Consider the following 13,002-nt stretch of genomic DNA (forward strand, 5'->3'; position numbering starts at 1 on the left):
CATATACAGTACTGCTCCTTTTCTCCATTGATTTGATTCAATGAGGTTTGACTGAATTTGTGGTTCTCCTGTGCAGCAGAGAATCATGCAGATACTCCAGAGAATCAATTTAAAAAACTAGCTTCAAGGTTGGTAGCCTCTAGAATTGATTCTTCCAGAGCCTGGGTCTTGATTCCTAAGGTCCCAAAGAAGCATATTGGACAGCTGTGTTAACGGGGAAGAGTCGAGAATCCTCTATTTCAACATGACTGATGGAAGATTCCTGTAGAAGTGTGACCTTTTTCTTAAATGCTCTGAGCTGTTGTCATTGTCCCCTATACCTCCCAGCTATATTCTGCTTCCCAGAAATGTAAAGTATGGTCTGCATCAACAGAGTGGTCTGGTCCTTCTCAAGGCCTTTATCACAATGATCATGTTTTGTTTTCAGTTTTGTTTTAATTTAACACTCAAAGCCTCTGTGCCCAGCCAGAGCTAGTCCCTCCTGCAGCTTCCTTAAGAAATGAGTTTTCAAAGCAATGTTTCATACTAGTTATCCTTAACAGTTGTTTAAGTGACTACTGTCATCTGCAATTTCCAGTCCTTTCATTTTTGGAAACTATTCGATTCATATAAAAATCTGCAGCTAACATTATTTCAGATACTACACTAATTAGCTTGTCCTCTTGTAGGCTTTCATGGAGTGACTTTTCTTTATGTTCCTTAGCCTCTACTTATATATATGCATCTTGCCCCGAATATTAAGTTTAGAGCATGTAAGTGATGCTCATTTTAAAGTCTAATTCATTCAATAAAAAGACTGTTGAAAGAATCTTTCACTCTTTATTTGTAAACACAGAGTGCATTTTACTCCAGTATCCTGTGATCTTGATGGGAAGTCTAAAATTGCTCACAAAGCTGTGACTATTAGGTTTGAACCCTGGGGGTTTTTTCCGAACATAAGGTAATAGGATTATCAGAATGCCTCCCCAGAAAAGACTGCACCTGTTCAAAATGACTGCTTAGAAAAGTCTAGTCACCTTTGTAGAAAATGCAAGCAAACACAGTTAGGAAATGATCTGTGGCCAGCTTATTAATGCCGTGATTTGATTTGCAGAAATGAATCATAAAAGCGGGCAAGACAAGGTGCTGCATAGGTAAAATCCAATTTGTGCAATTTAGAAATGTACCTAAAAATAATCAGACCCAGTGGTTGATGGAGAAAGATGGTCTGCATGATTAAAGATTATTGGTTTACTAATGATCTGGCAGTAAACAGGAATATCCTTAGGGCAGCGATATTAAAGCAAGAGTAATGGTTATCCATTGACAATGAATTTAGATTTTATATCTGGTCCCTCTGTTTTCAGCTAGTAGCTATTTTCTAGTCATCTCATCTTAAAGGTAGGAAGAATAATTATTGCAATTTCTCTTGTCAAAATGTCTGAAAATAATAAGATGTACATAATATGGGACGGGAGACTAGTATAGCCATGCTAATCCTCATAGTCTCTCCCTCAAAACTGATGTTTTGGGGTTTAAAGGGGAATGTTTTACTCCTACATGTTTTAAAATTTTTGAATTTGTAAAGGAAATTTTTTCAATAAAAACATTTCTTTTATTGTAAAATGAAAAACATCCTCACTATAGTTTAAAAGCATTTTCTTCAAAACTTTACATTTGATTTGTTTAGATGATTTTTATGAAGAGCTAAGGTTAGATGCCCGTGAAATTTTAAGATAAAAATCAGTATCAAATTCTTGATTCAGCTTGATAATTGTGAAAGCTCTGTATTCCCATGATACAAAAGCATTCCAGGGTGAATTTTTAAATGTTATCCTATTCCTATAGAAAGACTTTTTTAAACAATGAAGATCAAAAATGAAAAGTATAAATAATCAGATTAGAATTCATCATTCATGAACTCATTCAATGGATGCATTCATCAATCCTGAGTTACTCGTGTTTCTTACAGTTTACCATCTCTGTAGTCAGGATGGGCCTGACAATAATTGGAATGCCATGATTAAATTAATAGCACTTGTTTTCTTTCTTAGGGGTTGATAGAAAACATAATGCTGTGTCTTGCAATCAATGATGTCTTAGATTCAGGGAAATAATTCATTTTTTCAAGCTCTTCGGTGCAATGCCAAAAGAGAAACTGGCAATTGCATCATAAATCTGCCAGTCATTTAGGGTTAGGACTTCTCCTGTAATTACAATGAAAGCAGTGTGGTGGTGGTGTCTGATTCTGAAGTATTCTGAAAGTATTCAAGAGAGAAACATGGCAAATGTGTAGCTGTATCTTTTGAGGAATCGAGGAAACCATATGCACATAGTCAGTGATGAGAAATAGAGTTGCTTTAGAGATGGGTGCTCTCCATTATTTTGTTTGTATTTGATCTGTAAGCACTGATGTTGAATTGTTTGAATACAGGCTTCTCACCCACACTCTCGCTGACGTCTTATGGAAGACTGCATCACATTAACACCATATTTTAAACTGGAAGGCACATTCTAGTCCACAGTAGTTACGGTACATTGCCTGAGATGGAATTTACTTTGACTGTTTTGTTCTGTTTTTCGCTCGAGTTAGAGTGATTATCTCTGTTCTTTGCTTAATTTATTTGTGGAGTATCTGCCTAAAAGGTTTACTAAGAAATGTAAACGATATTTTATGTGAAATGCTTAGCATAGAGCTCTCAACTGGGGTGATTTCATATCTCTTGTGACATTTAGCAATGTCTGGAGACAGCTTTGGTTGTCACAACTTGGTGGAGGAAAGAAAATACGACTGACATCTAGTGGGTAGAGTCCAAGGATGCTGCTAAATTTGTTTCAATGCATAGGACAGCCCTCAACAACAAAAGAATTTTTAGGTTGAGAAACCCTAGTTTAGAGACTGGCACATAGTAAGTGCTTAGTAAAAGTTTGCTATTATTGTTACTATTATTATATTATTATCGTTGATTCAAGCTAGTTCCTGCTTTAAACAATGTCACCACAATAATACTGGAAGAAAGTATATAATATTCTTTCCAGGCTTTCAAGTATATATTGTGATTCCTCAAACATCAGAACTTCCACAGAGATGGTTTCATCTGTGGAAATAAGCGTCAAGTTCCCTCTTTAAATTGGTGAGTTCTGCATACTAGCGTTGCACAGTAGGAAGTACAGAGAGATGAAACATAGCTCCCAGTTCAGTAGTTCAGAACTAAAAACATCTACTTTCAAACCTGTACAAATAGACTTGCATGCTGAAATGATGGCCGGGTACAGGGGGCACATTAATAGAGACCGCTCAGCTTTTTTCCTCACCAAACTAAAAGATGTACTAAATAGAACAAGAAGAATTAAGCACACATGTGTACATACCATCACCATCACCACCTCCAGGGTCATGCAGAGGTCTTTTTGATGCTGTTTTATTCATGGGGTTTCTGCACAAATCTCTCAGAATTCACCAAGCAAGCCTGGCTGGCTGTGTATGCAAATTGTTGCCTCCCTCGAGACAGCACAGGAAGAAAACTGGAACACAGAAAAGTAACTCTGATGCAGTGCACTTCATTTTGAACAAAGATTACCATGGATGCGGTATTCAGAAAGGCAGAGCTTATACCTTGCTGTGCATTTAAGTCCTGTCAAAGTTTTTTGTATTATTTCAAAGCTGGCTTTGACATTATAAAACTCAGAAGCCACAAAGATATATTATGTAATTGAACTTTCCTTTGTCTTTATTTGCCTTTTAAAAAGTTATCAAACACTGTAGGAAGTGATTTTTTTTTAATATTGCATACTTAGGAGTCTTAATATATTCCATTCATTGAATGATAAGTAATTTTCTAAATAACAATAGCATTAAAAAGAGATATCATTTACTTAGAGACTGAATAGTATTCATTCTAATAGTCTTTAAAGTAATTTTCTTTTTCTTTAGGTTATTAAAGCATTCCGAGCTTTTGAATATATATGTCCTATGCCCAATTCAAATTATTTAGTTATTCTTATTCTTTCTTTGTATTTCCATTTGGCTACATCGTTCTGGAAATGTACTGTTTTATAATTAAGACCTCAAATTCAAATAGCCAAAGGGTTTTTTGATTGTTGTTGTTAGATGGCAATGATGATGATGTTTGAATATTTGTCAGTGGTGTGGTAACTCTCCCATGTTACAGTTCATTCAGTTCCAGTGTAATCGATGGCAAATATTATACATGCAGCTCCCATACATATTATATGGCCATTCTCTGCAGACAAGGCAATCACTTGTGTTCAGGCGTTCCCTGTTCCACCCAAGACATAATGACTTTAAAAGTCTGATTTTTTGTGGGTCACAAACTCATTCAATCCAATTAACATAGTTAAACCCAAACAGTAATAGCTATGTTGCTCCAAAATATTTCCTTCTCTTCAGCCAGCTTTGATGTGAACATTTGAGCTCCTGCCTGGCATAGACTCATCTGAAACAATATGATTTCCCAAGCTGCCCTCTACATAGTATAATCTGTTTTCTTAAAATCTGAAATGGCAATGAAATTAATATGCAGCACAATCCATTGGGTGTACTTCTTGATAGTAAATTTCCATTAGCTCAGAGTAGGAAGAATCCTACAGCAGGTTAATTGGACAAGGATTCCTTTCTAATTTAAAAGTACAATTCCATTCTTTATGAAGACTTCCTCTTAGTAATATGGCTTTAATGTACATTAAACCTGTTTTCTCAATGCCAGACAAATTAATGGAGGCTGAGCTATCACAAAAACTTGGTAAATTTTTTAAATAGCCAAGAGTAATAATATGCTATTCTTTCCAATCAAATGTTGCATTTAGTTTCTAACTGTCAAAGCCTTAATAAAGACAATATTTCTTGGCCTGCCCATAAGCGAGATTATAAAATCTGGTGATGAAGAAACCATTAAAAAATTAATTTAGAGGAAAGTTAATTGCAGATTTAATATGGTGTTTTGCAACTTGGTCAACAAAATGTTTCAGCCTGATTAGCAGTATTTTTCAAGAGCTGAAACATTATGCGTGAGGAAATGGTTTTTCCTTGTCAGCTTTTATTCTTATATATTCATCTTCGGTTGTAGATAGACAAAAATACTTTAGCGAATTCCATAGTTTTTAAAAAAATTTCTCCACCGTCAGGAATAAGAGCAAGAAAAGGAAGAGACTGGAGAAAATAATTCTACTTACAAGGCCCTAAAAGTTTCAGTGATTTACTCTCCTTGGGTTATAGTTTTAACCTGCCAAGAAATTCTTCTTATACAGTGCTGTATCTCTGGTTTTCAAGAACCTCAAATCCTCCAGTATAAACATAATTTGGGAATTTCGCTTCCCATGGCAGCACTATTTCTAGGTCCTACTAAATGTTTCCTAGTGATCATCCTCAGCCTCTTCAATTTTCCAAGAGTTTTGTTAACTTTTGAGATTCCTAAAACATGAATACCCTCCTCACTCACCAATGTTGACAGGCAGCGAGTTTGCAGATTTAAGACCTTGCCTTGAGTTCCCTTCATTGGAAATTAGAAAGCTTTGTGCTAGCTGTGAAAGACATTGGATTAGGGGTGCTTTCCCCATGTCTGTGACCCTCCCTCCCCCATGCACACCATCCTCCACGCACACCACCCCCTCCCCACCCAACGCACAATGACCCAAAGCTCCCACTTACACACTCTGTCTTCTCAGTGCTCAGTGTCCTGCGGCCAAGGCGTGCAGCGAAGAAATGTGGGCTGTCAGATGGGAACGCACAAAGTAGCCAGAGAGACCGAGTGCAACCCTTACACCAGACCGGAGTCAGAACGAGCCTGCCAAGCGCCGCAGTGTCCTCTCTATGCTTGGAGGGCAGAAGAATGGCAAGAAGTAAGTAGAGCCATGAAGTGGGCACCTGCTAGGCATTTTGCTCAACCCCCTTGCTATCATCACATCCGTTTGTTCCCCTGCATAGCCTTCAAGCACGGTGACAAGGCTGGCTCTTTCCCAAAAGGTTTGCTGTCAGAAGGCAAGCAGTTCATTCCAACCAGGGTGGGAGAGCTCCTCCTTTTTATGCATGCTCCAGACTTGAATGTTCCAAGTCCGGCTGCCTCCAGAGAAACTTTTAATAGGCCTTGGGCCAAACGCATACAGATAACTTTCACAGAAGGAGGGGGAAACAGATGAAATATTTTAAATGTGTATATCCAGATTTGGTCATTCTCTATTAATGCAAACAGCCACCAGACTCAAGTAGGACCTCTTCTCTATTTTTCTTCCTTCCATGACTTTGGCTCTCAGGTAGAAAACAGACATTCATTTGAAATCCCGATCAATTAGTGAAGGACTTCCAACATTAAAAATAATGATGGGATCTGAAGAACTGCTCAGGTGTTGCAGAAACAGACTTATTTTTCTCCCACTTAATGTTTGGTTAAAGGAAGTGTAATGTTTTACGTTAATGTTTAGTTAAAGAAAACACTAAATGTCCCTGGAGAGAAGTCTGGCTAGGAAAAAAAGACATTAGTAGGACATTAGTTTCCAGAACAGAAGATTAGATTGTAGAAAAGGGAGAAAAGAGTTTAGGAAGCAAAACCATGTCTACTAACATTGGAATGAAATAGAAAATGTATGCTGTTGTTTACAAGAGCCAAGATATGGAAATTACCCAAGTGTCCTTCAACAGGAAATTGGATAATGAAGATGTAGTACATATATACAATGGAATACTACTCAGCCCTAAAAAAAGATGAAATATTGCCAAAAGATTAAATACAGCATGGATGGATCTTAAGAATATTATACTAAGTGTTATAATTCAGATAGAAAAGTACAAGAACCATATGATTTCACTCATATGTGGGATATAAAACAAAACACGACAAACCAATAAACAAAACAAATAAACGAAAAAACAAACTCATAGTTACAGACAACAGAATGGTGGTTACCAGAGGCAAAGGGGATGGAGGGGGAGAATGTAGAGAGTAAAGGGGGTCAAATATATGATCAGAAGGAGACTAGACTAGACTATTTTGAGACACGATAGAGTATACAGATGTAATGTTACAAAGTTGTAACCCTGAAATATATATATATAATGTTATTAACCAATGTTTTCTCAATTAATTTAAAAAAAGAAAGTGCATGCTGTAAAAGGTTCAGAGATAGCAATAATAAAAGAGGAATTTCCCATCAGGAATGGTTTTCAGAACAGGGGGAAACCATGCCTGGCACTGTACTAAGTGCTTTATGTTCATCACCTCACTTAATCTTTTTAACCATTAGACAAAGTGGATATTATTACCACATTCTGCAGTCGAGGAAACAGAGGTTCGGAGAGCCAGTGTCGTTTGTTCAGTTGCCACATACCGAGCAAGTGAAAGAAGCAAGATTCTATCCTAAGTTTACTCACAAATCGTTATGAGATACTATTCTGCATTTCTTTTTTTATGCAAGTGTTATGGCAATGCCACTTTTTTCCAGTTTTATTGAGATATAACTGACATATAACACTGTCTTCATTTTTGGAGAAAACGTGATGATTTGACATATGTTCATATTGCAAAATGATTACCACAGTAAATTTAGTTATTGTTAATGCAGTAAACAGAGTGTTGTTAATGTAGTTAATATCCATCACTTCACATACTTACAAGTTTATTTCGCTTGTGATAAGAACTTTTAAGATCTACTCTCTTAGCAACTTGCAAATACACAACATATTGTTAACCATAGCCACCATGCTGTATATCACATCTCTAGGACATATTAATCTTAAAACTGGAAGTTTGTACCTTTTGACCACCTTCACGCATTTGCCTTCTTCCCACCCCCACCTCTGGCAGCCACCAATCTATTCTCTGTATTTATAAGTTTGCTTTTATTTTATATTCCACATAAAAGTGAGATCATATGGTACTTGTCTTTCTCTGTCTTAGCATAATGCCCTTAAGGTTCATTCATGTTGTTATGGATAGTAAGATTTCCTTTTTATGGCTGAATTATATTTAATTGTATAAAACATTGATTTTTTTTGTTTGTTTTTATCCATTAATCCGTCAGTGGATATTTAAGTTGCCTCCATGTCTTGGCTATTGTAAATAATGCTGCAAGGAACATGAGGGTGAATCTTTTTGAGTTAGTGATCTTGATTCCTTTGAATAAATACTCAGAGGTGGAATTGCTGGATCATATGGTAGTTCTATTTTTAATTTTTTGAGGAACTTCCATATTGTTTTGCATAGCAACTGCACCAATTCATACTCCCACCAACAGTGTATGAGGATTCCTTTTTCTCCACATCCTCGCCAACACTTGTTGTATCTTATCTTATTGATAGCCATTCTCACGGGTGTGAGGTGACCTCTCATTGTAGTTTTAATTTACATTTCCCCAATGATTAGTGATGTTGAGCACCTTTTCATATATCTGTTGGCCATTTGTATGTCTTTTGAGGAATGCCTATTCAGGTCTTTTGCCCATTTTTAGTTTGATGTATTACCACTTGTTTATTTTTGCTTTTGTTGCCTGTGCTTTTGATGTCAATCCAAAAAATTATTGTCAAGATTGAAGTAAAGGAACTTATCCCCTATGCTTTCTTTTAGGAATTTTATGATTTCAGGTCTTACATGCAAATCTTTAATTCATTTTGAATTGATTTTTGTATATAATGTAAGATAGGGATCCAGTTTCATTCTTTTGCATGTGGCTGTCCACTTTTCCTAACGCTATTATTAAAGAGACTGTCCTTTCAACTGTGTATATTTGTCATAAATTAACTGATAATATATGTGTGTGAGTTTATTTCTGGGCTCTCTGTTCTGGTCCATTGATCTGTGTGTCTTTTTGTTATGCTAATAGCATGCTATTTTGATTACTATAGCTTTGTAATATAGTTTGAAATCAGGAAGCATGATGCCTTAGCTTTGTTCTTCTCTCTCAAGATTGCTTTGGTGATTTGAGTGTCTTTTGTGGGTCAATTTCATACAAATGTTAGGATTTTTGTTGTTGTTGTTTCTATGAAAAATGCCTTTGGAATTTTGATAGGATTGTGTTGAATCTGTATATTGCTTTGAGTAGTATGGACATTTTAACAATATTAATTCTTCCAGTCAATGAGCACGGAATATCTTTTCATATTTGTGTTTTCTTCAGTTCCTTTCGTCAGTGTGTTATGGTTTTCAGTGTTCTCATCTTTCACCACTTTGGATAAATTTATTCTTAAGTATTTTATTCTTTTTGATGCAATTTTTCATTGGGATTGTTTTCTTACAACTGCATTGTTATCATATATGGAGATTTAGTCTTCCAGCCCTGTCTTTCCCTCTCATTCTCTTTCCTGATGGATTAGTTCCATTGTTCACAGTCATCTCTTTTATTTAGGGCTCTCACCCTCCCTGTCTATTCAGTTTGTTTGTTTGTTTGTTTGTTTGTTTGTTTTTGTTTTGTTTTGCTTTTTTTCTTCTAGATATTTTTACTTCCACCACACAGTGACAGGAATAGCTAAAGCACTTGAACTTAAAATTAATTGCACCTGAGCCACACAAGTTATTGAAAACCCAGAGGCTATAGAATTCTGCAGACCTGGTTCATATCCCAGCACTGCTACTTATTAGCCACTTGTCTTAGAACAAGGATTCTTAATTTCTCTGAGCCTTGGGCTTGCTATCTGTAGAATGGGAATACTAATAACTATGCAGAATTATTCTGAGAAAATCTGAGCTAATAGAGTTGTTGGGATTGACAGTGCCAGATATAGAAAGAAGGGTCTCTCTCATCTCTCTCTCCCTCAGTGTTACTGCTTGATTCTCTTTGCAGTTCTTGTTTCAGACCTACCACTACCTGCTTTTTCCTTCTACCTCGTTCATTACATGCCAAACTCAACCCTGTGTAATTGCTCCAAGGAGTTGAAAGTAAGATAGTGTTGAGGAATGAATCCAAGCTGACTGCTCACACGTTAGCCAACTTTTGAAAATTCAAGAGCCAATCGGGAAAATGCAAACTCCATTTACAATTCTTTTTAAAGCCCAAAGAATAGAACCCTTGCCAAATATGCACTGAGGAAATCCTCTTCTCTGATCATACAAAATATGCCTAGCAATTTACATCTTTGCATGTGCTATGCAGATGGATCTTTTTAAATTCTTCTTCAAACATTGCCATCAAGATTTATATAAGAACAGAAGATCTAATGAAATAGCTTGACCTATGGCTATATTTAGAAATTTACTAGAAGTTAACCATTCTCACAAAGAGAAAAGACTCTTGAAACAATGAGAAAAGTAGATTCTAATAGTTACCCTCCTGTGTACATGCTCTTTCATCTGACTGAACTCTAGGTGGAGAGTTTGGAGAAGGTGGACCTGGATGGTGAGAGAGAATAGAGAACTGTGGGAGGCCCTCACCTGACACTGAATTTGCAAAATGAGGCTCAGGATAGCTGGAGCTGAGAGAAGCCTCATCAAAAGCTTTTGTTTTTCCCTTGCGAAGTCCGCTGGTGGCCCTATCAGAATGTCTCCAAAACAACAAGGCTTAGTTAGAGTGAATGTTGATAGTAGCTAGGCAACCACCCTAATAGTTCGAATCAAGAATGGAGTGGCCACTCCTCCTGTTTGCCTGGGGCAGTCTTGGTTTATGCCTATGGCAGCCCTGGTGTAATTATTAATTGCCCCTAATTTCATGATAAAAAGTGTCCTTGTTAAACAATAAACTAGGTGGTCACTTACTAGTACATCACCCTTCAGACTCCCCTCAATTATGGCCCTAACCTTTCTTCCTCCCACCTCCTCTGTACCCACTCACTCTGCTACCATTTTACCTGATACCTGCTTGACACAGACATGCATCTCTACTTCCCTTCCTTCATCTAGTGACTCCTTGACCTGATGTCAGTGAGCGTGCCAAGGCACAGCCTCAGAGCCCACTGAATGGGATGTGCCGAATTCCCCAACCCCAGTCCATTACAGGAAGTTCTTCTCTTAGTGGTCTTTGGCAACCACCTCAGAGCTCTTGTTTGCTTTTCGAGTGTGCATTTTTCTCCTTTTGCTTCTCCTTTGTGGGCTATTAAAACTCATCTGTTTTTTTTTGTTGTTTTTTTTGGTTTTTTTGGTTTGTTTTTCTTTGGGGTTTTTTTTGGTAAGATGTATTTCATGCAAGGCACATAGCAAATGGCACCCTCCTCTTTTTGAACAATAATCCAGGCAATCCGCCTTGAGAAGCACAAGTGGGTATGAGAAGCATACCACAGTAGCATGATCATCAGGGATGTTTTATATAGCCTCACAGGTTGTACACTGCACAATTCTGGGGATACTATTTCCATAGGCTACAATGTCAGTGACACCCCTAAAACTGTATAGTGCAGCGGTCCTAATACTGATGATGATTTTTAAAAATGTATTGTTTATTAAGCTATGGACCAAGAACTACATTGAGTATTTTTACACTGTGGACCTCATTTAACCTTTCCCATAACTCTCTAATGTAGTAATGAAAATTTTATTCTCACTTAAATGTGAAGACATTTGAAGCTTAGGCAGGTTAATTTATCCAAGTTCATGCATTTCCTAAATAATAAGGCTAGGATTTGAAGCCCAACAGCCTGACCTCTGGAACATATGTTCCGAATCTTTATATTCCACTGCCTTCCGTGCACCTAAGATGAATAATTTTATTTCTCTCTTAATGGCTTGTCCAGCTTCTTACTGCAGAGTTGGCATCAAAGTAGAATTCCCTTTACCGAGTAACCACCCTTACTTGCTTCTAATAATGAAATTCTTGGTCCAGCTGGTTGATGATCAGACCTTAGGCCATGTGGCCTGGGGGTAATCTTGATTATGTTGGAGAACCTCAGTGGATCTCTTTTGTTTATTGTGAGGCCTGTTTAATGCGAGGCTGTGGGCAGGGGGTGGGAGGGGGCATCGGTGTGCCTTCATGATACCATAGGGTATCAAGGACTTTCAGATGTAGGACAAAATAATTGGAAAAGAGAAAAATGCTCTATTCAGACATCCGTGACTCATTTTGTTTCTGCCCTAGAAGCACTATATCGTAAACAAAAGACGATTTGATGTGCGGCTCTGAGAATCTGACTTCAAATCTCTGGGTTTCAGCTAGCTGATCTACAAACTGAGAATTGTATGACGAACTTTGCTGCAGGGGCGTACTGAGGATTGTGAGCTCAAGCAAGGGGGTTCAGCACAGTGCCTAGCACACTGTAGACCTTCCACAAATGCGGCCTCTCTTCAGTACAGTGGCCTCCTGATGGAGAGTTCACATGAAGAGCAGCACTTCACTTAGCCTGCATATCACAATATGGGGCTTTTTAATATCATCTGCCAACTTCCACCTAGATATTTGGCCTCTCAGCAATCAGTTTTATGCACTTTAGAATTATAAGGCTCATGAGGCTGTTTGAATTTTTTTTAATTAATTTTTTAAAAAAAAATATGCTTATAAAGGATTTACTTATTTATAGTATTATAATCTGACATAAGAATTTTTTACAGCTGCAGAGGTCTTTCGATCAAATGTGAATTGTGAGTATATGAGTTATGCATCTCTTAGCATTAAGGAATAAATCCCTCAGTTCTCTCAAGTGCCCCCTTCTTTTTTTATCTTTACCTGGAATACTCTCTTTACTGCGTAGTAACTCTGTATCACAACAAGGCTGCCCTGCTCCTTCCCTTACTTCACTCACCCCTGTTCGTCCTTTCGGCCTCAACCAAGATGCCACTTCCTCTCAGAAGCCCTTGCTGATGATACCTCCATCCCAATGACTGAGTCATTAGTAGCTTATAGCAGCTTGAAAATACTCTGTTTTAGCAGTTAGCACTCTGAATTGTCGTTGCCTCTTTCCATTATCTATGTTATCAGCTGCTTGATGTCAGAGAGCTTATTCATCAGAGTTTTCCCCAGCATTTAGCACAGTACTTAGAGCATTGAAGGCACTTGCTGAATGAATAAAATGATTGGAGGGACAAAAAGATAGTTGGAAGAAAGAGAAGAAAGGAGAGAGGGCAGGAGGAAGGGAGGGAGGAAGGAAAGGAAGGA

General features: G+C 37.5%; 1 protein-coding gene across 4 annotated transcripts in view; it reads left to right on the top strand.

Annotated features, from left to right (window-relative positions):
- Positions 1-13,002, top strand: part of ADAMTS9 (ADAM metallopeptidase with thrombospondin type 1 motif 9) — a 153,901-nt gene that overhangs the window by 115,024 nt on the left and 25,875 nt on the right. For 3 of the 4 annotated variants that reach the window (XM_039851774.1, XM_039851776.1, XM_039851775.1), the window contains one exon: positions 5,665-5,838. The exons of the other annotated variant lie outside the window; for it this stretch is intronic. In XM_039851774.1, the coding sequence (XP_039707708.1) occupies positions 5,665-5,838 (174 nt within the window). The remainder of the gene's footprint in view (positions 1-5,664; positions 5,839-13,002) is intronic. 4 annotated transcript variants of the gene reach the window in all.

This window comes from Pteropus medius, unplaced genomic scaffold (genome assembly GCF_902729225.1).
Source record: "Pteropus medius unplaced genomic scaffold, Ma_sr-lr_union100, whole genome shotgun sequence".
Classification (NCBI taxonomy): Eukaryota; Metazoa; Chordata; class Mammalia; order Chiroptera; family Pteropodidae; genus Pteropus; species Pteropus medius.